This window comes from Hyperolius riggenbachi, chromosome 5, assembly GCF_040937935.1.
Source record: "Hyperolius riggenbachi isolate aHypRig1 chromosome 5, aHypRig1.pri, whole genome shotgun sequence".
Lineage (NCBI taxonomy): Eukaryota > Metazoa > Chordata > Amphibia > Anura > Hyperoliidae > Hyperolius > Hyperolius riggenbachi.
In genome coordinates, this window is record NC_090650.1 from 314,591,261 (window position 1) to 314,617,270 (window position 26,010).

General features: G+C 47.5%; 1 protein-coding gene across 5 annotated transcripts in view; it reads left to right on the plus strand.

Moving 5' to 3' along the window:
- The window catches only part of DLGAP1 (DLG associated protein 1), a 780,880-nt gene that overhangs the window by 359,472 nt on the left and 395,398 nt on the right, over window positions 1–26,010 (plus strand). For all 5 annotated transcript variants that reach the window (XM_068237216.1, XM_068237213.1, XM_068237215.1 and 2 more), the window contains one exon: window positions 8,869–9,920. In XM_068237216.1, the coding sequence (XP_068093317.1) occupies window positions 8,940–9,920 (981 nt within the window). In that variant the 5' untranslated portion in view covers window positions 8,869–8,939. The remainder of the gene's footprint in view (window positions 1–8,868; window positions 9,921–26,010) is intronic.

Here is a 26,010-nt window from a genome sequence, read left to right on the forward strand (position 1 = left end):
TTGAGAAACGTCAGTCTGTCCACAGACTTGTGAGAAAGACGAGATCGCTTCTCAGTGATGACGCCACCGGCTGCACTAAAGCAACGCTGGAAGGGGGGCAGGAGAGCACTTCCAGGGCGTACTGCGCAAGCTCGCTCCAGATCGGCAGGTGCTTGACCCAATACTCCATGGGATCAACAGGGGCCACGCTGTCAAGCCTGCTGAAGGACCCCATGTAGTCAGCCATCATGCGGGTCAAGCGCTGCCTGTGACTGGAGAAGGATGCTGCTGCAGGCACCTCCTCTCTAGTCCTTGGCAGCTCTACACTCATGTAGAGCTCTTGGGTCAGAGACAGCAGGTCTGTGGTGCGCGAGCGCTTGCTGCTGGTGGATGCAGGCACCTGCTGCTGCCTCTGTGCTGGCTGGACAGTGGGGGTGGATTTCTGAGGGAAGGCTTCCTCCAAGCGCTCAACAAGGGACAGCTGCAAATCCCTCATTTGTTGCGCACGGTCTCCTCCTGCAGGCAGGAACTGGCTGAGCTTCCCCTTCAGACGTGGGTCCAGCATCATGCAGATCCAGATGTCCTCCCTCTGCTTCATCTGGATCACCCTTGGGTCCTTGCGCAGGCACCTCAGCATGTGCGCTGCCATTGGGAACAGTCTGGCCACGTCTGTTGGCACATCATCGGCAGCCCCAGAGCCGACATTGCTGTCCTCCTCTGCCTCCTCCACCTCATCCTCTCTCCACCCCCGCCCCAGTCCAGCTGCGCTCTGCTGCTCCCCCTCATCAGCAGCAAGGTCAGGGACCTCCACCAACTCCGAGCCCTCCTCCTCAGAGGTGGCCTGTGAAGCTGCCTGCAGCTCCTGCTGGTCCAAGGCTGCCGCTCCCTCTTCCACCAGTGCATACAGGGCCCTGTCCAGCACACACACCAAGGGGACCCACTCGCATACACCATTGCATGGTCCCTGCTCACCATGTTGGTGGCCTGCAGGAAGGGTGCCAGGACTGAGCACACCTGCTGCATGTGCCCCCAGTCCTCCGTGAAGATGATGGACGGGAGGTTGGTGGTGGCACGCCCAGTTGCAGTGAGGGAGGCAACTGTTGCTCGTGCAACATACTGGCTGACAGCCTGCCTCTGTTCAACCAGACGCTCCAACATCGCCAGGGTGGAGTTCCAGCGAGTTGGAACATCGAGCATGAGCCGGTGCTGTGGCAGGTGCAGCTCCTTCTGCAACTCTTCCAGGCTCGCCACGGCTGCAGGCGAGTGCCGGAAGTGACGCACAACCTTCCTTGCCGCCTCAAGGAGTCGGTCCATCCCCTGGTAGGTCCGCAGGAACTTTTGGACTACCAGGTTCAGGACGTGCGCCAGACAGGGGATGTGGGTCAGGTCTCCCCTGCTGATGGCAGCAACCAGGTTTGCCCCATTGTCGGACACCACCTTTCCGACTCTGAGGCCTCTGGGGGTCAGCCAATTCCTCTCCTGCTCTCGGAGTTTGGCCAGGACGTGGTTCGCCGTCAGTTTGGTCTTCCCCAGGCTGACCAATTCCAGCAGCGCTTGGCAGTGGCGGGGCTTCACGCTGCTGCTGAGGCGGGGGGTTTGGGCTGGTGTGGCGGAGGATGGAAGCGGATCAGAGGAACCTGCTGCTGTTCCGCTGACCCTGCATGGTGGCACCACCCACTGCGTTGTTGGTGCTGCTGCTGCTCTGGCAGTGCCGGCCGATGCTGCTCCCCCCTCCTCACCCCCTTCCACCAAGCTGACCCAAAGCGCGGTGAAGGACAGATAGCGGCCTGTCCCAAACCGGCTGCTCCATGAGTCCATGGTGACGTGGACCCTTTGACCCACCGCGTGCTCCAGCCCTCTCCCGACATTGGCCATCACAGAGCGGTGAAGTGCAGGGATGGCCGTGCGTGCAAAATAATGTCGGCTGGGGATTGGCCAATCGGGGGCTGCACACATCAGGAGCGCACGCATGTCGCTCCCCTCCTGCAAAAGGGAATAAGGCAGGAGTTGGGAGCACATGGCCCGTGCCAGCAAGCCGTTAAGCTGACGCACGCGACGGCTGCTGGGAGGCAGAACCCTGACCACCCCCTGGAAGGTGTCGCTGAGCAGGGTCTGGCGAGGTCTTTTGCTGGCACGGGAAGCAGTGGAGGGAGCAGAGGAGGCCGCTGAGGACTGGCTGCCAGAACAGGCCTAAGTGTCGGCGGCAGGAGTTGCAGAGGGAGGAGGAGCAGTGCATTGCTGACGCACTCCTGCTGCTGAAGGCTTCGCAGTGGTGGCGGGTCTGCCACTGCCAGCTTCCTTCAACTTCACAAACTCCTCATGCTCGTGAAAGTGTTTCCCTGCAAGGTGGTTGACCAGAGAGGTGGTGCAAAACGCAGAGGGCTCCTTCCCTCTGCTGAGCTGCTTGCGGCACTGGTTGCAGGTGGCATACTTGCACTCCAAATATGGAAGGGTGAAAAAAATCCATATTGGGAAGGTGAAGTTGCCCCTTCGGCTGGAAGGTGCTGCTGCCGCTGGTCTCCCTGTGGTGGTTGGGGGGTTCTTGGTGCGGCTGGTGGTGGCACTGGCAGAACTCGTCTCCTGATCAGCACGCTGTGTGGCCTGCATACCACGCCCACTTGTGATCCTGCCCATGCCTGCGATGCTGATCCTTCTAGCAAGGCCCGCAGACGCATCCTCCTCCTCCTCAGAGCTGATGACATCCCCACTCCCAGGACCTGGCAACCAGTCTTTGTCCTGCACCCTGTCATCATCATCCTCCCCCTCCGCAAACATGTCCTGCTGGGATCCCCCAAACTCCCCTTCTGCATGCATGGGCGGATGGACAGTCACCACTGTCTGACTGTCCAAAGCATCATCCCCCAAAGTGCCCATGAGCATTCCTTCCTCTGCCAATTCTTCCGCAACAGCACTCCATACCTTCTCTGTGCTTGGGGTCCATAAGAAGGTGCTGAGTGACAGGGTGCTGGTGTCGCCCGCTGGGGCTGGAGAACTGCACTCCTCCTCCTCTCCCCCAGGCAGTGCTGGGCGGCTGCTGCTGCTCTTGCGAACAGGAGTGGTGGCGGGGTTAGAGGACTCGGTTCCAGAGCTAATGGTGGCCTGCTCATCCACCATCAGTTCCACCACAGCGTCTGCGTCCTTCTCCTCAATAGGACGGCTACGACCTGGCGGTGGGAGGAACATCTGGGCCACACGCTGCTGCTGCTGTGTCTCTGCAGCGTGACTCCCAGCTGTTGGGCGGCCAAGGCGTCCACCGCCAGTGGCTAATGGCGGAATAGCCACTGGTGCAGACACAGAACTGCGCATGGTGGTGGTGGCGCGGCTGCCACGCCCACGACCTCCTCTCTTGGCGATGCCCTTGCTGCCCTTGCTGCCCCTGCCCAGACTGCGGCTGCCAGTGCCAGACATTGTATATTTTTAATATTATACAAATGGAAAAAAAACTTATGTATGTAAAGGCGGGTGGGACAAGTGGGGTACTTTAATGGGGTGGGACTGGTGGTGGTGGGTGTGTGAGAGGTGACGGACAGGTGTACTCTACAGCAGAGATCGGTGTAGCGCTAACGAGAGAGTGCGCACTGCGCACACAAAGACCCTAGCTGACGCTGACTGACGGTGTACCTATACACAGACTACAGTACAAGTCAGCAAATACACAATAGAAGTAATAAACAATAGGACGGGTGTAGAACTAACGAGAGGGTGCGGACAGCGCAGGCGTGCACTGCGCACACAAAGACCCTAGGTAACGCGGTGACGGACGGTACCTATACACAGACTAGAGTACACTACAGTACTAACTAAACAATAGAAGAATCTAGCTAAACAATACAACAGGTGTGACTAGATTACAGAGAGCAGATACAGCAGGACAGGTATAGCAGTAAAGCTGGGCCTTGCTAACTATAAAATAGTACAATATCTATCTAACACAGAAGTAGTACAGTAAGGACAGGTGAGAGCACAGGTGAGAGCACAGGTAACTAGAGACTAGAGCAAGAGCACAGAGCAGGGCAGGCACAGGGCCTAGCTGCTGGCTGCAGGCCTGCAGCAGCAGCACCAGTGACAGACTCTCCCTCCCTAGTCCCTAATCACACAACCTAAACTGCCTAAAATACAATCTATCTACAATACAAAGCAATACAGTTGAAGATCAAGTGTTGGAGTGTAAAAACGCTAGGTTTAGAACAATAGCAATGCATTTGCACACAGACAAAAAGCACTGGAGCAGTCTCTCAGTATAATCAGTCAGTAAGTCGCAAGCAGGACGAGTGAGGCAAGATGGCGTCCGCTATTTATAGATGGGGGCTTGGCCAGGCTCCCCCTCTGTGATTGGCTACAGCAGAGCCGGGACAAGGTCCTCCAGCAGCCAAGGCTGAGACACCAAAGTGCGCCCCTCCATCCCTGCCACCCCAGCCGTCACACACTGATTGCTATTAGACTAAGAGGCGCCCCAGGGCCCCCAACATCCCCAACACTTTAATATCTAGTTATCTGGCTTGTAGTCACTGCCATGTATCCCCTTTTCTTATTTGTTTGTGCTTCAAACACAATTGGGAATGACAGCTGAATGAATTGTGCGCCCCCTCCTACACTGCGCCCTGAGGCTGGGGCCTCTTCAGCCTCTGCCTCGGCCCGGCCCTGGGCTACAGTCAGAGGGCTTGGAGCCCTCTGATTCGCTTGTGAGGACTCGAGGTGACGTCTGTCGTGACGCTATCCGAGCTCGTGACGCTATCCGAGCTCGGATAGCCTAGGATATCTCCGGATAGCTGCTTGCTATCTGAGTGCGATCAGATAGCACAGCCCGGATCTCGAATAGTGAAAAAAGAGCTAGGATATCCGAGTAACTTGGATATCCTAGCTCAGATGAGCACCACTGTCTGTAGGGTCTGTAATGTGTCAAGTTTTTGTGGGACTTTGTGGCACTGCTTTTGTGGGACTTTGCGGCACTGCTTTTGTGGGACTTTGTGGCACCTGATCTGCTGCATGCTTGTTCAGGGTCTATAAATAATTGTATTAAAGGCCGAGGATCAGCAGGACTGCCAGGCAACTGGTATTGCTTAAAAATAAATATGGCAGCCTCCATATCACTCTTAGCTCGGTCTCACTTTAACAGGCTTGTCTGATTTTATCTCCAGAGCTGTGACTTTGGCTATTTTAATCATGGCTCCCCTAATGTCGTCTTGGCAAACGTATACAAATAATGTAAATATAGTGCTTTGCGTGTGCTATTGAGTGACTGTTCTGCCGCTCTCACTATCGCCTATCATTACTGTTTATAGCATGTCATTGCGCGAGGAAGACAAGTGGAAACAATAGGATTCCATAGTGAGATCATGTGAGCATTGCTTTAAACCTGGCAATTGCTGCTTAACAGCAGCAATCATATCAGTGGGGGCACCACAGCCCCTCTAAAAAGAGTCACACTGAGATTACCTCAGCTGCAGGGAATCAGCGTCACTCTATGAGCTGTGCTTGGGCTTTGGATGCACATAAATACTTCTCAATACCCCTTCAAGCTAGAATGCCCCACTGAAAATAGTTCTGATCAAAGGCATGTAAGCACGTCATTTTCCAGTCTGTTTTATTCATGCTGTGCTGAGGAAGAGATCTTTCTGGAAACGCTTGTTCCATCTGCGCTGGCTGCTTCAAGGTGTTCACTTCTTTTATCTTGCATGGCAAATTCTCAGAAGCTGATACCTTGTGATATAAACATTTGCTTATTAAAAGTTCCAACACCTCTTACATAATGTGTCGTGCTATGTTAAGTAATGTCCTGAAATCAGGTCATTCCTAAAGAAGGATGTTGAGCTTTACTTGCTAGGCACCTCCAATATATAGCTGTATATGCTGGGGGGGGGGGGGCGTCATACCTCCAGCCTATGCACACACCCCCGCGCGCGCGCGCATGCACATACTCCTTCTGGAAAACGGACAGGAGATTATTTATAACATGAGTAAACATTAAAGCGGATCCAAGATGAAAAACTAACTATAATAAGTAACTTGTCTATATATCTTATCTAAAGTTTAGATAGTTTACACAGCATATCTAGCTGAAAACCACTTCAAAAGTTTATGATTATTTATTCATGTGATACAATGAGGGCAGCCATGTTCCGTTTGTCACAGGCTGAGGGCTGGAGATGCTATCAGCTTGTCTGTGTGTAAATTCAGTCCCCTCTCCTCCTCCCTCCTCTCCTCTGCCTCTGAAATCAATGGCTAGTAACCTCCTCCTCCTTCTGCCCAGACTGAGCTCCCGTAAGCCCTTGCTACAGTGCCAAGGCACAAAAGGAGCTGTGGGCGAGGCTTGTTTAGTTTATAGGGAATGAGAGTAGTGAAACAAAACAAAAAAAGTATTTGGCTTGAGGAATGCCCTATAAACTATATGAAAGGAACACAATTATGCAATGAGTAAAAGTTTATCTCGGATCCACTTTAAAGAGACTACGTAACAAAAATTTCATCCGGTTTTCTTCCATCCTACAAGTTCCAAAATCTATTCTAATGTCCTCTGGCTTACTGCAGCATGTTCTACTATCACCATCTCTGTAATAAATCAACTTATCTTTCTCTTGTCAGACTTGTCGGCCTGTGTCTGGAAGGCTGCCAAGTTCTTCAGTGTTGTGGTTCTGTGATGCATCTCCCCCCTCCAGGCCCCTCTCTGCACACTGCCTGTGTGTTATTTAGATTACTGCAGCTTCTCTCTGCTCTATTATCTTTTACAAGCTGGATCAATCCTCCTCTGAGCTAGCTGGGCTTTCACATACTGAGGAATTACATACAGGCAGAGCTGTCTGCACTCTGCAGGAAGAAACAGCCTGACACTTCAGTGGAAGATAGCTGCAGGGGGAAAGAAACACACAAGTGATCTCTTGAGATTAAAAAGGAAGGCTGTATACAGCCTGCTTGTGTATGGATGCATTTTCTACTTGTGGACATACTGTACATCAACCTACTTCCTGTTTTGGTGGCCATTTTGTTTGTTTATAAACAAACTTTTTAAAACTGTTTTTAACCACCTTTAATGCGGTGGGGAGCAGCGAAATTGTGACAGAGGGTAATAGGAGATGTCCCCTAACGCACTGGTATGTTTACTTTTGTGCGATTTTAACAATACAGATTCTCTTTAAGAGAACTGATCACTGAGTGAATACTGTTGGAGACAGTGTGAGATACATGCAGCCCAGGCCTCAACACATCACTTCTATTGGCAACGTTTTGTTCTAAGATTGGCATTTTTTTTTTTGAGGGGAGCAGTACTTGACCTACATTTGAGGGGGGCAGTACTTGACCTTCATATGTACTAACCAGAGGTGGTAAATATATCTGTTTACATTCCTGTCCTTCATCTTTGTAGGCTGATTTACATGCTAATATGGTCCTCTGATAAAGTAGGTCATGCATCATGAAACTCATCAGGGATGGCAATGTTTGAGAGGCTTTATCCCGGTCTACCAATCAGATTGCTCTACTAAACAGTCAACCTTCTTTGCGTTGTATATTTTACTATTTTCTCTATCAGTTCCTTAACTTATAGCATAGTACTATTATATTTCGTATGCTTCCATACATGTTATAGTTTTTATCCTGATTTTTTAATAACATTTTATAGTGTTACATTTTATTGTACAGCTATTACACTTGCGAAGGTTTGCTACTTGTACACCTGTACTACCTGTGACCCAATCCAATCTTTCTTAAAAACCTGTAGTGTTAAAGATAGTAAATATTATTTTATATTAATCATTTTCAATTGAAAATATATATATTTTTTAAATTAAGAAAACTGATCTGTACAGTAAATTCAAATGTCTGAAACTGGCAATTTTCTAACTGCTTCAGACTTTATCCTTGAAGTTTTTTAAGTGGTTTGAAACTCAGATTTCATCTTGAATTAAAAAAAATATATATGATTGCTTTAAAGGACAGATGTAAGCTAAAAACAAAAAACAGGATCTACTTACCTGGGGCTTCCTCCAACCCCTGGCAGCCGATCTGCCCCTCGCCACAGCTCCGATGTCCCCAGATCCCTTCCATTGCAGATGCCAATCTCGCCAGGTCGGCATCTACTGTGCTTGCGTGAGCGGCTGCGCTGCTTGTGATCATGCTCCTGTAGCCGGAAGCGTTCTGCGCAGTCGCAGTACCGCAGAATTCTCCAGGCTACATGAGCACGATTGCAAGTGGCGAGGCTGCGTGCTCATGCAGGCACAGTAGATGCCAACCTGGCGAGGTTAACATATTCAATGGAGGGGATTTGGAGACACCAGAGCTGTGGTGAGGGACAGATGGGCTTTTTTTCTTAGACCTGTCCTTTAACGTTACTAGAAAGGTTAATAATAAAACGTCCACTTCACTCAGAGGCTAATATATAAGATTGCCATTGCCATAGACTATCAGATGGCGTTGAGCTGTACAATGGATTAAATAAAGTAGAGTAAATCAAAAAGCTTCTCCTGTATTCAGGGGGGTGACAGAGAACTCTCTGTACTTCATTTGCTCATCAATGACTTAATTTCAAGACAATCTGATAATTTGTCCTGCAACCAGAAATGTTATCAATTGGCTTCAATGAAATGGATCTTTGCCTTCTGGTGACTGTATACCAGTCTTTCTTTGTTTTCTATTAGTGTTATGCTAAAGCAGAGATGCTATTTTGAGTCACATACCATTTTAACCTACCGTAATTTCAGCAGAGAGTCAAGTGCTATCTTCTGTGTTAATCATAAACATCTCTTGTCTCCATTGTGGAATATGTGGCTGGAGATGACATCTAGCAGTTTCCATAAATATGAACGCTTCCAGTGTAGCATGTCTCATATGTGATTGTTTTTATACTATGAATGTGTTACTGAATGGAGAATCTAACATGTCTTTTCTATTTTGTAGGGCTTGGTTTAAGACCTCCCCATTAACCACGTGAAATAGTCAATGACTTTGAAATATCCTTCATCCTAACTATGAAAGGCATATCAAGCAGCCGCAGCCATCATCATGGGGTTGTATGTGATTCAGTATGTGACACCTTGCCTCATCACACAGATAGAAAGCCATATTTAATGAATCCAGTAGATCCTCATCCTGCGGATCACCCCTACTATGCTCAAAGGAACTCCTATCCTGTAGAATGCATGATGTCCTACGGGGATCAGATTGCTAGCAGTACTTTTCCTAGGAGACATTACAATTCCCATCATGATCTTAAGGATGAGTGTGCTGTAGTACCGCATGGATCAGTGGGAAAAGGGAACCGCCTTCCTACCAACATTATGGACCAATTTGAAAGACAGATACCAATCAATCGGGATGGTTATCATACTTTGCAATACAAAAGGAGTGCTGTGGAGCATCGGAGCGACAGTCCTGGTAGGATACGTCATTTAGTTCACTCTGTTCAGAAACTCTTCACAAAATCACATTCTCTTGAAGGACCAATGAAAGGAAATAGTAACGGAAACAAAGCCAGCCCAGATGAAATGCAAACTGTGAGATATGGCAAGCGAAGTAAAAGCAAAGAAAGGAGAGCTGAGATGAAACCTAGACCCAACATTACAGGGTGGTGGGGGTCACAGGATAATCTAGACAACGATGTTTGCATGTTCCATGGACCCAGCTCTGTCATGACTATGGGAAGGTGCCCTGACCGTTCCACCTCTCAGTACTTTATGGAGACTTACAATAGTCTTAGTGAACATGCGTTAAAGTCATCGAGAAGCAATAATGATGTGAAATGCAACACTTGTACCACAAATTTACCTGTCAGTTTACCTGTCAGTTTACCTGTGAGTTTGGACAGCCAGATGTTAAAGAAAAGTTCCTGGGCATCAACACTCACTGTAAGCAGGGCGCGGGAGGTGTATCAGAAACCTGCAATAAACATGGACCAGGCACTGGTAAAGTCTGACTCATGTCAACAAGAGAGGGCATGTCAGTACCTGCAGGTACGTGTAACATACAGTACATACTCCATTTATTTAGTGTTAAAGTGCTTTTATTGTATTTTTTCTCTTACTCAAGTCTTGAAAGCAATCTGCTTGCCTAGTTATGTGGAGCCATCAATCAGGTGACTTCATCCCAGGTACCATCTCATGATGGCCACACTTGTATTTGTGGTTTGTGTCACATTCATGGAGTGTTCCCCATTGCAAGGAACATCTTCAAGTCAACCGCCATTAAAAACTTGAGGGTTGTTTTTTTTGTTTTGTTTTTTACTACTAGACATAGTTCAGAAACCTGTATGACATCAGCATGATGCTGTCCACATGTGGTAACCCTGTCAATATTTACATGATTTGGAGAATACTGAAATAATCTATTTAGATTGAATCCAGCACAGAGCAAGTTCTCATAGGCAAACACAGGGGGGGATTACAGCTGCCCTGAATCGCCCCTCAGACCAGGGCTGGTGCAATGTCTGGGGACAGGCACAAGTTGAACTTGAGACACCAAAATATCTGCAGGCATCCTGCAGCTCACAGCACGGCCCCCTTTCTTTCCCTGCTACAGTTAACTTTGGATGGAGCAGGGGCGTGTGTACAGAGCATGGAGCAGCTCTGGGGAACTTAACAGAGTCAGGTATGAGCACAGCCCTGTGCTCCTGCTGGGTGAACCGTTCACTTTCCCCTTCATTACCAATGTCGGCTGTCCTCATTATTATCTGTATCCAAATTGCACTTGATCGTTCCTGTTGTCGATCGGGAGCAGTTTGGACATTCAGGAAATAATTGTCAGATACTGTCAGTCGGACGGGAAATTGCATTATGTGTACCCAACATGATGTCCTACCATATTATTATACTGTATTGTGTGGGCTGAGGGAGACCTTTCAGGAGTCCCCCCCCCCCCCCTTTGAAAATCCTGGGTTTGTCCCTGAGCCCTCACATAACGTTTTGCATAGATTGATGAGTCAGATTGCCATATGTGTAGTCAACATTCCAGGTAACAGTTAGTGCCTGAGCACACTGCACTTCCATCAGCAACGCAGGCATACCTGACAACTGTCGCTCTTTTGGAGGGACAGTCCCGCTTTGGGACCCCTGTCCCTCTGTCCCTCTTTCCTCCTCATTTGTCCCTCTTTCAGGACTGATGTACAGATCTGTGTAAATATATGTATTTTTCTACTTAAAAGTGTCTTTAATTGACTTTATTCCCATCCTTTAAATTGATTTATATTTATTTTCATATGTAAATATGAAGGAAAATGAACCAGGATAGAAAGGACCAGTGTGGTTTGCATTATAAAACAACATATTTTTCTTATGAAATCTTTGATATGCATGACTAGGGGTGTGACAGGTGTGATCAGGGCCGATTCTCTCATGAAGTAAGGTGAAACATTTGCATCAGGCGCAGAGATTACAGGGGCAGCATGTTTGTACTGTGTTTTTATGCTAGCAGCATGCAGTCAGAGCAGGAGGAGAGCGAGGTGAAGAGGTCATCATTAGGGAAAAGCAGCTTGTTGTGCTATGTGAGGAGTTTGACAGTGAGTGACGAGGAGGGAGGCAGGAAAGCAGCAGTATTTCATGAGGGAGGGGACACATCCTGACAAGTTTGCTTTAGGCATCAAAATGTCTAGAACTGGCTCTGGGTGTAAGTAGGGGTGTGTCAGGGGTGTGGCTTAAGTGTCCCTCTTTCTTATCTCAAAAAGTTGGGCGGTATGCGTAGGTCCCATGTGTTATACACATACATGGCACCTACATTGCTCTTTGTTGTAGCACCACTCCGTTCGGCTGTGCTGAATAGGACAGCTCTTTGTTGAGCCCAAAATGCATGCAGCAGTGCCTTGTGACAAAACTCTGCTGTGCAGAACATAAGTGTGTCCATAAGACAGTCCAGTCTTTGCACTGTCCGATGTACTTGGGTATTGCACAATAACTGAAATCCAGTTAGCAAGACGGCAGTATGTCCAGGCCCTAAAGAAAGTGTTCTTTTTGACTTCCTTTTTGGAAGCTGTAATAAACTGAACTTAAAGTGAACCTAAAGCCGATAAAAAAAATGAGATTAACTCACCTGGGGCCTCCCTCAGCCCCCTGCAGCCGATCGGTGCCCTCGCAGCTCCGCTCCGATGTCCCCGGACCCGCCGGCGAGCACTTCCGGTTTCGCCGTCACCGGCCGACAGGCATGGGAACGCGAGTGATTGTTCACGTTCCCAGCCTGTATATCGCCCCCCTATGCTGCTATTGTAGAGTTGGGCCGAACGGTTCGCCTGCGAACGGTTCCATGCGAACTTCAGTGGTTCGCGTTCGCGTCCCGCAGGTGAACTTTTGCGGAAGTTCAGTTCGCCCCATAATGCACCATGAGGGTCAACTTTGACCCTCTACATCACAGTCAGCAGGCCCAGTGTAGCCAATCAGGCTACACTAGCCCCTGGAGCCACTCCTCCCCCCCTAATAAAAGGCAGGCAGCGGCGGCCATTACGCTCACTCGTGTGCCTGCGTTAGTGAGAGTAGGGCGAGCTGCTGCAGACTGTCTCTCATAGGGAAAGATTAGTTAGGCTTAGCTTGTTCCTGGCTGCATACCTGTTCTGTAAACCCACCACTGCATACCTGTTCTGTGAACCCACCACTGCATACCTGTACTGTGAACCCACCACTGCATACCTGTTCAGTGAACCCACCACTGCATACCTGTTCAGTGAACCCACCACTGCATACCTGTTCTGTGAACCCACCACTGCATACCTGTTCAGTGAACCTGCCACTGCATACCTGTTCTGTGAACCCACCACTGCATACCTGTACTGTGAACCCACCACTGCATACCTGTACTGTGAACCCACCACTGCATACCTGTTCAGTGAACCCGCCACTGCATACCTGTTCAGTGAACCTGCCACTGCATACCTGTTCTGTGAACCCACCACTGCATACCTGTTCTGTTCAGTGAACCCGCCACTGTATTCCTGTTCAGTGAACCTGCCACTGCATACCTGCTGTGTTCAGTGAACCCGCCACTGTATACCTATTCAGTGAACCTGCCACTGCATACCTGTACTGTTCAGTGAACCCGCCACTGCATACCTGTTCTGTTCAGTGAACCCGCCACTGTATACCTGTTCAGTGAACCCGCCACTGCATACCTGTTCTGTGAACCCACCACTGCATACCTGTTCTGTTCAGTGAACCCGCCACTGCATACCTGTTCTGTTCAGTGAACCCGTCACTGCATACCTGTTCTGTTCAGTGAACCCGCCACTGCATACCTGCTGTGTTCAGTGAACCCGCCACTGTATACCTGTTCTGTCATTCAGCTACATCAGCCAGGCGACCATATGGGCTGTAAAGCCACCAAAACCTGCACTCTCGCCATGGTGCGCACCAGTCCAGCACGGCCGTCACTACACAAACAGCTGTTTGCGGTGCGTTTCACGGTGAGTTTGGTGTGTCAGTGTGAAGCAGTACCTTAATTACACTACCTGATTGATGTATACACATGCAAGATGTTTTAAAGCACTTTAGGCCTGTCATTTAGCATTCAATGTGATTTCTGCCCTTAAAACGCTGTTTTGCGTCAAATCCAGATTTTTCCCGGGGACTTTTGGCATGTATCCCACTCCTCCACCTGGGGGTCCAGGTGTTAGACCCCTTAAAACATCTTTTCCATCACTTTTGTGGCCAGCATAATTTTTTTTTTTTTCAAAGTTCGCATCCCCATTGAAGTCTGTTGCGGTTCGCTCGCGCGAGCGGCTGCTTCCTGTCAAATCACGGCGGGGGGCTCCGTGATTAGCCTGCGGGCCGCCGATGGCGGCTCGCAGGCTAAATGTAAACACAAGCGGAAATAATCCGCTTTGTTTACATTGTACGGCGCTGCTGCGCAGCAGCGCCGTAAGGCAGATCGGCGATCCCCGGCCAATCAGCGGCCGGGGATCGCCGCCATGTGACAGGGGACGTCCTGTCACAGGCTGCACAGGACGGATAGCGTCCTGTGCAGCCCCGATCACCGGGGGGACAGGTAGGAGAGGGAGGGGGGTGAATGTCGCCGCGGAGGGGGGCTTTGAGGTGCCCCCCCCGCCAGCCACACGCAGGCAGAAGAGATCGGACCCCCCCAGCACATCATCCCCCTAGTGGGGAAAAAAGGGGGGTGATCTGATCTCTCTGCCTGCACCCTGATCTGTGCTGGGGGCTTGCAAGTATAATAAAGTTGATTTTAAAAACAAATGCAAATCAGAATGAAACACAATTGCGATCGGACTAGGAATCGCTGCACACAGCGAGTGCTTTTTTTAAAACACTGCAGCGATTCCTAGTGGGTTCCACCCCTAACCGTTGTATGAAAATCTAATGAATGTATGGAAAGCAGTGCAGCAGACAAGCATTAAGGTAGCCATACACTGGTCGATTTGCCATTAGATCGACCAGCTGACAGATCCCTATCTGATCGAATCTGATCAGAGAGGGATCATATGGCTGCCTTTATTGCAAACAGATTGTGAATCGGTTTCAGCCTGAAACCGATCACAATCTGTTGAGCTGCTCCTGCCGCCTGTCCGTGTCCCCCCCCCCCCCCCGTATACATTACCTAAAGCTGGCTCCGGGTCCTCTTCTCCGCGCTGCACCGCATCCCGCACCGCATCCCAGCGTACACTGTGTCACTCCGTGACCAGGAAGTTCAAAAAGAGCGCCCTCTATTTGAACTTCCTGGTCACTGCAGTGACACAGGAAGTTAATTTACGCTGGGATGGAAGCAAGAGCGGTGCAGCGCGGAGAAGATGCGGAGAAGACGCGGAGAAGATGCCCGAGAGCCAGCGTCAGGTAATGTATACCTGATCGGATCGGCCACCGCTAGCGTCGTGCTCCCTACCCGCGGGCGATCGACGGTATTTTTCCGCACGCCGCGATCGACGGACCGATCCGATTTCGGGAGGAAATCGAATCAGCAGGTGCGTTTAGTGCGAACGATTGGCAGCAGATTCGATCCCAGTGATCGAATCTGCTGTCGAAACGGCCGCAAATCGGGCCAGTGTATGGCCAGCTTAAGCCTTCCACACTGTGATGAGTCTGGTTAACCTTCCTGGCGGTAACCCCGAACGTAGTTCGGGGTAAGCCGCGCAGGAGGTTTTCTCCGGCCCTGCTGGGCCGATTTTCTTAATTTTTTTTTTGCTGGACGCAGCTAGCACTTTGCTAGCTGCGCCAGCACACTGATCGCCGCCGCCCCGCGCCCGATCGCCGCTATACGTTGCGACGCGCGGCCCCCCCCCCCCAGACCCCATACGCTGCCTGGCCAATCAGTGCCAGGCAGCGCCAAGGGGTGGATCGGGACTCCCAATGACGTCACGACGTCGCTGACGTCGGTGACGTCATCCCGCCCCGTCGCCATGGCGACGGGGGAAGCCCTCCAGGAAATCCCGTTCTTTGAATGGGATTTCCTGATCGGAGATCGCCGAAGGCGATCGAAGAGGGCGGGGGGATGCCGCTGAGCAGCGGCTATCATGTAGCGAGCCCTGGGCTCGCTACATGATTTAAAAAAAAAAAAAAAACTGCCGCGCTGCCTCCTGGCGGAATTTTTCATACCGCCAGGAGGGTTAAAGTGAAAATCCACCCTTGCTGATAACTGTCACAGATCCATATATATGATAAGAATAAGGGACGTTGCAGAACTGCGTTATAAACACGTTCTATAACACACTGCAATGCTAATCCTATGGGACGTTCACAGTGTGACGTTAGTGTCACATTGTAACGTTATGGTAATGTACTGCTTGCATTGCATTACCTCTAAACCCACACGTTACTATGGAGAGCATACTTTTTATTGCCTGTATGCTTTACTGCACCTACTGTATGCAACGGTGACGCAGCGCTCATGTGCGTTACCGCCTTTTTTTTTGCTTTGCATTGTAATGCTGCGTTGTGACTTTAACGTTGCATTACAATGCAACGTCCCACTGTGAATGAGTCCTAACACCATCCAGCACATCAATCCTAAGACAAATATGTATCTGTGCACCCCCACATTTTACCTAGACCCCTTTTACCAATAAACTTCCATTTTATCTGGTCTGTGAACCATTGACCCTTAGCTGAGCAATCCCGAAGAATTTAATCATTGTGGGTCATTTATAGGTACCATATAGTATACAGTAGCTAGCATGAGAGAAATATGGGGGTTAGGATTGGTGACGACTTTTGTATAGCCCTTCTGAGCAACTCTGCTGCAAAAAGCATGTATATTAGCAAAGTCAAAGGAAAGACCAGAACACCTGGTGAGTGAAACCTAGGTGAGAGTGATATGGAGGCTGCCATATTTATTTCCTTTTAAACAATACTTGTTGCCTGTCAGTGCTACTGATCTATTTGGCTGCAGTAGTGAACGGAATTACACCAGAAACAAGCATGCAGCTAATCTTGTCAGTTCAGACAATATTGTCAGAAACCCCCGACCTGTTGCATGCTTGTTCAGGGTCTATGGTTGAAAGTATTAGAGGCAGAGGACCAGCAGGGCAGCCAGGCAACTGGTATTGCTTAACCTCTTGAGGACTGCAGTGCTAAACCCCCCCTAGTGACCAGGCCATTTTTAGTCAAATTGGTCACTGCAGCTTTAAGGCCAAGCTGCAGGGCCGCACAACACAGCACACAAGTGATTCCCCCCCCCCCCCCCCCCCTCCTTTTCTCCCCACCAACAGAGCTCTCTGTTGTTGGGGTCTGATCGCTCCCCCATGTTTATTTATTTTTTTAATAAATATTATTGTTTGTGTTTTTGTTAATAAAAAACCCTTTTTCTTTAATTGTCTTCCCTCCCTCCCTCTCCAGCCAGCCAATTACGGCGATCGGCTGTCATAGGCTTCTGCCTATGAGAGCCGATCGCTCTCTTGTCCCCCAGGGGGACAGCCGTGTGACACAGCTGTCCCGACTCCCCAGTACAGCGCTGCTGCTGATCGCAGCGCTGTACATGCAAAAAGACGGCGATCACACGTTAGGCGGTCCTGGGGCTGCCGCCACGGCCACGCCCATCGGCGTGACGCGGTCGGCAAGAGGTTAAAAGGAAATAAATATGGCAGCCTCCTTATTCTCAGCTCGTGTTCTCTTTAAAACCCATTACATGTTCCAGGTCAATTTGCAGAATGAGTCCTTTTTACACTGCACAGTGGCACACATGTTCTAACAGAAGCCTCCTGTTACTGATCCCACCCAAAGTGTTTTTAACCCTTTACCACCAATTTATTTAGAGGTTTGCAAGTGCTCCAGGCCAATTTATTTTTAGCTAATTTTAGCACATTTGTTTTTATATTTTATTTGTAACATTTCCCTGCTTCTAATTAGTACTGCTGTAGTGTGTATTCATGGCCACTTGTAACTAGGGGGCAGTGTGAGACAATAACAGAGGATTTCTGATTTCAGTTTCTATATTTTCTGCTAGCAGAGAGAGAGAGATCAAAGAATTCCAAGAATTTACAGCACAACGACTTCTGCCGACTGAGGTCAAAAGCAGTGCACTTATCTCAAACAAGATAACTCTATTGAAGCTGCTGCAAAAAAAAAAAACACCTGGCACTACTTTTAGGTTTGAGATAAAATCAGATCGTACTAATGGAAATGTGTTCCTGCAATTTACAGTATATTGCCAGTGCTATGCTTTTTTTGGATTATCCCGAAAAATGCAGAAAGTCTGTTCAGTGGAAAATCAGCCTAACTGCTATAGGATAACGTTGATGGTGCCAGTGGTAGAGATGGCCCGAACAGTTCCAAGCGAACTTCCGGTGGTTCGCGTTCGCCAGCGAAGGTGAACTTTTGCGGAAGTTTGGTTCGCCCCCATAGTGCACCATTAGGGTCAACTTTGTACCTCTACATCACCGTCAGCCGGCACATTGTAGCCAATTAGGCTACACTCTCTCCTGGAGCCACTCCCCCCCCCCCCCCCACTTATAAAAGGCAGGCAGCGCTGGCCTTTACACTCACTCGTATGCCTGCATTACCTAGTGAAGGGACAGCTGCTGGCAGACTCTCAATTTTTTGCAGTGGGGCAGGTGCACATGCTTCACTTCATCTTTTTTGATTATAGGTCAAGTAGGGGCTAGTTATTGGATGAGGGTAATTGTAGGCTGTAGGGGAGGGGCTTGTCAGGTGGGGTGGGTGCTTCTTTGGGGAGGCTTGGGAGGCTCACATTTTTAAATTGTTTTTGATACAGTGATTAATAAAGGTTTTTGTAGATATTTTCTTAAAAACAGTCTGAGCAGTTTTTGTTTGATTTGGACCATACCCACCCATATATATCTCACAGTGTTTGATGTCTCATAGGGAAAGATTAGTTAAGCTCTTGTAGGCTTGTTAGCTTGCTCCTGGCTGATTGTTATTGCTAAAATAGCACCCCTCAACATCTCTTTTGAGAGCTAATGTTCTCCTGATGTGTTTTTTGTTGTTGTTGCCCACTGACACTGCATTATACAGCCCTATCTATTGCAGCTGGACCTTAGTAATTGCTATTACTGTGCCAGCCAGGCCCTGCCTAACTATACTGGGACACCTACCTATGCTTACCTAACTACTGGGGCACCTACCTACCTATGCCTAGCTACCAATACTGGGACACCTACCTATGCCTACCTACCTATACTGGGACTTCTACCTATGCCTAGCTAACTACTGGGGCACCTACCTATGCCTACCTACCTATACTGGGACTCCTACCTATGCCTAGCTAACTACTGGGGCACCTACCTATGCCTATCTACCTATACTGGGACACCTACCTATGCCTACCTACCTATACTGATACTCCTACCTATGCCTATCTACCTATACTGGGACACCTACCTAGGCCTACCTACCTATACTGGGACTCCTACCTATGTCTACCTACCTATACTGGGACTCCTACCTATGCCTAGCTAACTACTGGGGCACCTACCTATGCCTATCTACCTATACTGGGACTCCTACCTATGCCTACCTACCTATACTGGGACTCCTACCTATGCCTACCTACCTATACTGGGACTCCTACCTATGCCTAGCTAACTACTGGGACACCTACCTATGTCTACCTACCTATACTGGGACTCCTACCTATGCCTAGCTAAGTACTGGGGCACCTACCTATGCCTATCTACCTATACTGGGACTTCTACCTATGCCTAGCTAACTACTGGGGCACCTACCTATGCCTAACTACCTATACTAGGCAGGGCCGGTTTAAGCAACAATGGGGCCCCAGGGCAAAATAAACCTGGGGGGCCCCCCCAACATATACCCCGGAACAAAAATCGGCATTAGGGGACCTTTTTTGCAGCTGGTATAACAGAGTGTGAAGTCCCAATCGGTCGGAGCTCCACATTCTGGCTATCCCAGCCTGCATGGGGGACAAGGGGTTAAAAAGTTTCAGGAGGGGGGACCCCACGTAATTTAAAAAAAAAAAAATTCCCACACTCTAAACATAAAAAAAAAAAACTTGGGAAAATAGGAAAAAATGCCAGGGATCTTCATACAGCCATATTGCGGCTGTATAGCGATCCCTGGCCAAAGCGCTGCGGCTGCGTATAGACCCCCTGGAAACCCCGTCAGGAAATTGATTGCGCTTTCGTTTGATGCATGTAAAATTACACTACCGTTAGGTTTGCTACTAAAAGTGACATTTACCGCATTTAAAAGTATACTTTTTTCCTTCAAAACTTTAAAATCGATTTTCTCAAAAACTATAAGGTCTTTTTGAAAAATTGTTTTTTCCTCTTATTCCTAATGATCTCCTTAACATATCTTGCAAATTTAGGGTTTCTAGCATTTAAGGTGGATTTGCTATTAACCATTAAAGTCGGCAGGTTTTTAAATGTGTATTTTTTTTTCCCCTTTGAAACTTTAAAATCAATTTTCTCAAAAACTATAAGGCCGATTTGAAATTTTTTTTCCTCTTGTAGCCACTGGGGGCCCCTACAAGCTCTGGGGCCCTGGGGCAGCTGCCTCCTTTGCCTTAATGGTAGCGCCGGCCCTGATACTAGGGCACCTACCTATGCCTACCTACCTATACTGGGACTCCTACCTATGCCTAGCTAACTACTGGGGCACCTACCTATGCCTAACTACCTATACTAGGGCACCTACCTATGCCTACCTATTTATACTGGGACTCCTACCTATGCCTAGCTAACTACTGGGGCACCTACCTATGACTATCTACCTATACTGGGGCACCTACCTATGCCTACCTACCTATAATGGGACTCCTACCTATGCCTAACTACTGGGGCACCTACCCACCTATCCTAGGGCACCTACCTATGCCTACCTACCTATACTGGGACTCCTACCTATGTCTAGCTAACTACTGGGGCACCTACCTATGCCTACCTACATACAACTATGCGCACCAGTCCAGCACAGCCGTCACTACGCAAACAGCTGTTTGCGGTGTGTTACACAGTGAGTTTGGTGTGTCAGTGTGAAGCAGTACTCTAATTACACTCCCTGATTGATGTATACATATGCAAGATGTTTTAAAGCACTTTAGTATATTAAGGATGGGTATAGTTGATGTGTAATAATTTTTGTAATGAGCACTGTCATTTTAATCACAATGGTATTGGGAAGGAAAATGAATTGAAAGGGTGACATTATTAAGGGAGTATTTCACTATTGAGGTATATAATGATGATCACTTATTTAATCATTGGGGAGGAACAAGACATATTGTCACTTTTGATAAGTGGGACTTTCATTGGTGGGGGGATGTGCAATGGGGTGGGGGTACAGTAGTAATGTATTTGATGAGGGGGGATGTGCAATGGGCAACGGGTGTAATATGTTATGGTGTATGAGGTATGCATTATGGCAATATTAACTTTCATGAGGAATATGGAATGATTAAAATAAGGGATGTAATGTATAGCAATGTGAAGCACTGGGTTTCCTATCAAGATAGAACCATGTTGTAATTTTTGTAATTTTTATAGTTAGATAATGTGTTTTTAATTGATTTGTAATTCAGCTGCGCGGCGGAGATACTGAGCCAGCACGCCTTGATGGTAACCTAGCAGCAGGAGAGGGCAGGGCTGCGGGTGGAGTCGGGGCGGGGGGAACGCCGTGCAGCTTTAAGGGTTTTGCGTCGGCGCTATCCTCCAGCCCATGAATGAGTCACGGACTGTGACGAAACGCGTAGGGCGGAGCGGAGGAGCGCGCTGACGTAATCAGGAAGCAGGACGAGCAGTGGGAGCGAGTGGCTCTAGATCTTCCGCGGTGGAGCTGAAACTTGTGTCCTGAGAACTGTGCGCCTGCGGATGCTTTTAATCCAATAAATGGATGTGTCTTTTATCATCTGCTTGATTCTCCTTGGCTGGCAAAGCAGTTTGATTTGATGTGCAATTGAGCAAGACGCTCTTTCGGTGAGTGCGGGCACGGAGGGGGGACCTGCTGTATTTCCCCTATAAGGTGGTGGCACGACCCCCAGGTGTGCAGCACGAGGTGTGAGTCGCAGCCTGATGCAAGCAATATTGGGCACTATATGTTTTTATGATTTTACAGGGATTGAAGTATGCGCAGTGATTGAACCTGAGTATGCCTAGCTAACTACTGGGGCACCTACCTATGCCTAACTACCTATACTAGGGCACCTACCTATGCCTACCTATTTATACTGGGACTCCTACCTATGCCTAGCTAACTACTGGGGCACCTACCTATGACTATCTACCTATACTGGGGCACCTACCTATGCCTAACTACCTATAATGGGACTCCTACCTATGCCTAACTACTGGGGCACCTACCCACCTATACTAGGGCACCTACCTATGCCTACCTACCTATACTGGGACTCCTACCTATGCCTAGCTAACTACTGGGGCACCTACCTATGCCTACCTACATACAACTATGCGCACCAGTCCAGCACAGCCGTCACTACGCAAACAGCTGTTTGCGGTGTGTTACACAGTGAGTTTGGTGTGTCAGTGTGAAGCAGTACTCTAATTACACTCCCTGATTGATGTATACATATGCAAGATGTTTTAAAGCACTTTAGTCCTGCAATTTAGCATTCAATCTGATTTCTGCCCTTAAAACGCTGCTTTGCGTCAAATCCAGATTTTTCCCCGGGACTTTTGGCGTCTATCCTACTCCGCCATGCCCCCCTCCAGGTGTTAAACCCCTTGAAACATCTTTTCCATCACTTTTGTGGCCAGCATAAATGTTTCTAGTTTTCAAAGTTCGCATCCCCGTTGAAGTCTATTGCGGTTCGCGAAAGTTCGCGCGAACCGAACCTTTTGCGGAAGTTCGCGAACCGAAAATCGGAGGTTCGGGCCATCTCTAGCCAGTGGACTACAGTTCTTTTTTCTGATCCATTCTATTTAAAATGATTGGCTTCATTAAATGTTTTATCCCATTTATGGGCCCAATTTTTTTTTCCAATCACAAATATCAGATCGGAAAGTCGATCATTCACTAAAATTTTATCATAAGTATGATCGTTTGGGGTCTGCACTAGAAAGCAGAAAACCACAGTAGCAATGCCTTTGCATGCATTGCAGTATTAACACAACGCAATCTACATTTTGATTGGGCCATAGAAAATTTTGTAATACAGGATCAGCATTACAGTCATAAAAGGTTTTAAAACATCAGCAGCATCTGCCTCCATATTTCTTCCGGCACAGGTGTACTTCAAGATATCCAATATGCCAATGAACATATTAAGATTGGGTAAGTGCTTTGACAGTGTGCAGTGTTGAAACAAATTCATATATGATTACATTTAGGACATCATTCATTGCAAGAGCCTAGACTAGATGTGTTATTTGCTACCAAGTGTCTCTCTAAGCTCCACTCAAAAATTTTGAAGGAAGTAAAAAGCATTAAATTACCTCGCCAGACTGAGAGGTTTAATGCATTTGGGACCTGCTGGTGTGAATTATTAATGTGTGAGATGACAGATGTTGTAAGTATTGATTACTGAAAAAGTTTCTTTTTATAGCTCTAAATATTGTACAGACATAAATGGGTTTCTTGCTCGCTTGGCGTGAGCAAGGCTTGCTCTAAATATTGTACAGACATAAATGGGCTTCTTGCTCGCTTGGCGTGAGCGAGGCTTCCTCTAAATATTGTACAGACATAAATGGGCTTCTTGCTCACTTGGCGTAAGCAAGGCTTGCTCTAAATATTGTACAGACATAAATGGGCTTCTTGCTCGCTTGGCATGAGCAAGGCTTCCTCTAAATATTGTACAGACATAAATGGGCTTCTTGCTCACTTGGCGTAAGCAAGGCTTGCTCTAAATATTGTACAGACATAAATAGGCTTCTTGCTCGCTTGGCATGAGCGAGGCTTCCTCTAAATATTGTACAGACATAAATGGGCTTCTTGCTCGCTTGGCGTGAGCGAGGCTTCCTCTAAATATTGTACAGACATAAATGGGCTTCTTGCTCGCTTGGCGTGAGTGAGACTTGCTCTAAATATTGTACAGACATAAATGTGCTTCTTGCTCGCTTGACTTGAGCAAGGCTTGCTCTAAATATTGTACAGATATAAATGGGCTTCTTGCTCGCTTGGTGTGAGTGAGGCTTCCTCTAAATATTGTAGACATAAATGGGCTTCTTGCTCGCTTGGTGTGAGCGACACATGAGCCTTCAGATCACATTTGTAGTTTTTATTTGTGTCCGTTCAAGGGAAGGGACCCCATTAAATATAGGTGGAAGCGCAATGTTAAAAAGTCTATTGCTGTAGTAAACCAGTGCTGCCATCTGATTTTATTATTAAATAGACCAGTTTCTGTATAGAATGGTCTTTTATGTTTACAGAAATTCCTCTAATTCCCACTTTTCTGTAGAGATTATTTGGCAGCTCCAGAAGTACATTTTAGCATTCGTAGGCAATACCTTTCGGTTTATTGAAGTAACTACTGTATTCACTTTCTTTTCTTTTTTTAAAAAAATTATTAGGGCTGAGGGGTTATACCAACTACCGTACTATTGTTTTTAATTCTTTTTGTGTGCTTATTGGAGAGATTTCCCCTTTACCTCCTGTCTGAGGGATCTCTATGGGCTTGTATCTGGTTCTCTGGTGATCAGACAAGATATTTCTCAGTGCAGGGCCTGTGCTTCTGCTGACTTAGTCAGTGGGGTTGCTGCTGTATCTGTGGGCAATTGCAGCTGCCATCTGTCTGCCACCATTGAATGACTGATGAATACCCTGTGCACACACAGACACACACAGACACACACAGACACACACAGACACACACAGACACACACAGACACACACAGACACACACACAGACACACACACAGACACACACACAGACACACACACAGACACACACACACAGACACACACACACAGACACACACACAGACACACACACACAGACACACACAGACACACACAGACACACACACAGACACACACACAGACACACACACAGACACACACACAGACACACACACAGACACACACACAGACACACACACAGACACACACACAGACACAGACACACACACAGACACAGACACACACACAGACACACACACAGACACAGACACACACACAGACACACAGACACACACACACAGACACACACACACAGACACACACACACAGACACACACACACAGACACACACACACATACACACACACACATACACACACACACATACACACACACACACACACACACACACACACACACACACACACAGGAATGATTGAGGGTGGAGCAAAAGGTGCAACATTGCTTTTGTTTTGTAGAACCTGCCCTCAACTGTGTATTGGAGTATGGTCTGTGGTGATGGGCAGGTTCAATGTTTCTATTACCAAGTGTATGGCTGACAGTGGTAGAGAGCTGTTACATGCCTGTTTACTTGTTCCTCATTGTCACAGACAACTTTAAGGCGGCAAGTTACTGTACTGATGGGTGACTCATGACTGCAGATCACAGAGAAGGAGTGACATGCAAAACAAAATATATACAATGGTTCAACACTGTTAGTCAAGAATTGAATAGAGATTGCAGTTTTCAATGCCTGTATGATTTTGAGTGGATTTATTTAGTACATTTAAAGGGGCACTATGGAGAAAAACTGTAAAATTTAAAATATGTGCAAACATATACAAATAAAAAGTACATTTTTTCCAGAGTAAAATGAGCCATAAATTACTTTTCTCCTATGTTGCTGTCACTTACAGTAGGTAGTAGAAAATCTCACAGAAGTGACAGATTTTGGACTAGTCCATCTCTTCATAGGGGATTCTCAGCAAGGCTTTTATTCTTTATAAAGTTATTCCCTAAAAAGGATTTAAACAATGATGCTGGCCAGCTTCCCTGCTCCCTACACAGTTTTTTGGCAGTTGGACAGAGCAACTGCCATTCACTAAGGGCTTTTGAAAACAAATATATTCCTGAGAATCCCCTATAAAGAGATGGACTAGCCCAAAGCCTGTCACTTCTGTCAGATTTCTACTACCTACTGTAAGTGACAGCAACATAGGAGAAAAGTAGTTTATGGCTCATTTTACTCTGGATAAAAATGTTCATTTTATTTGTATATGTTTCCACATATTTTAAATTTTACAGTTTTTCGCTGTAGTGCCCCTTTAAAGGTGGTTGAAACTGCCAATTCTCTTGACCATATTGCTAGGTACAAAAAGAGTTACTGCGACATAGTTTACCCCAACCTAAAAAAAAAAAAAAATGCATCATCTGTGCCCATGTCCAGCGCCTGTATACCGAAACAGGAAGCTCTCTTCTTACAGCTCATTCCTCCCCACCTCCTCCCTTGTAGAGATATGTTACCATAGCAATGGCTGATGCGTCATTCAGAAATGGACCCAAACTGTGTGGCTTTCCACTGGCCCTATATTATTATTATTATTTTTTTTAATTTATATAGCGCCAACATCTTCCGTAGCACTGTGCATAGTACAAACAAATAATGGGTAACAAATATACATAAGAAATACAAGACACTGTACAGTCATGACATTGAATAGAATAAATACAGATACATACATAGTTGATGTGTAGTTGGTACATGTACATATGTTAAAATTACAGTAGTATGAGAAACACTAAGAGGAGGTCCCTGCGCTTGCGAGCTTACAATCTAGAGGGTAGT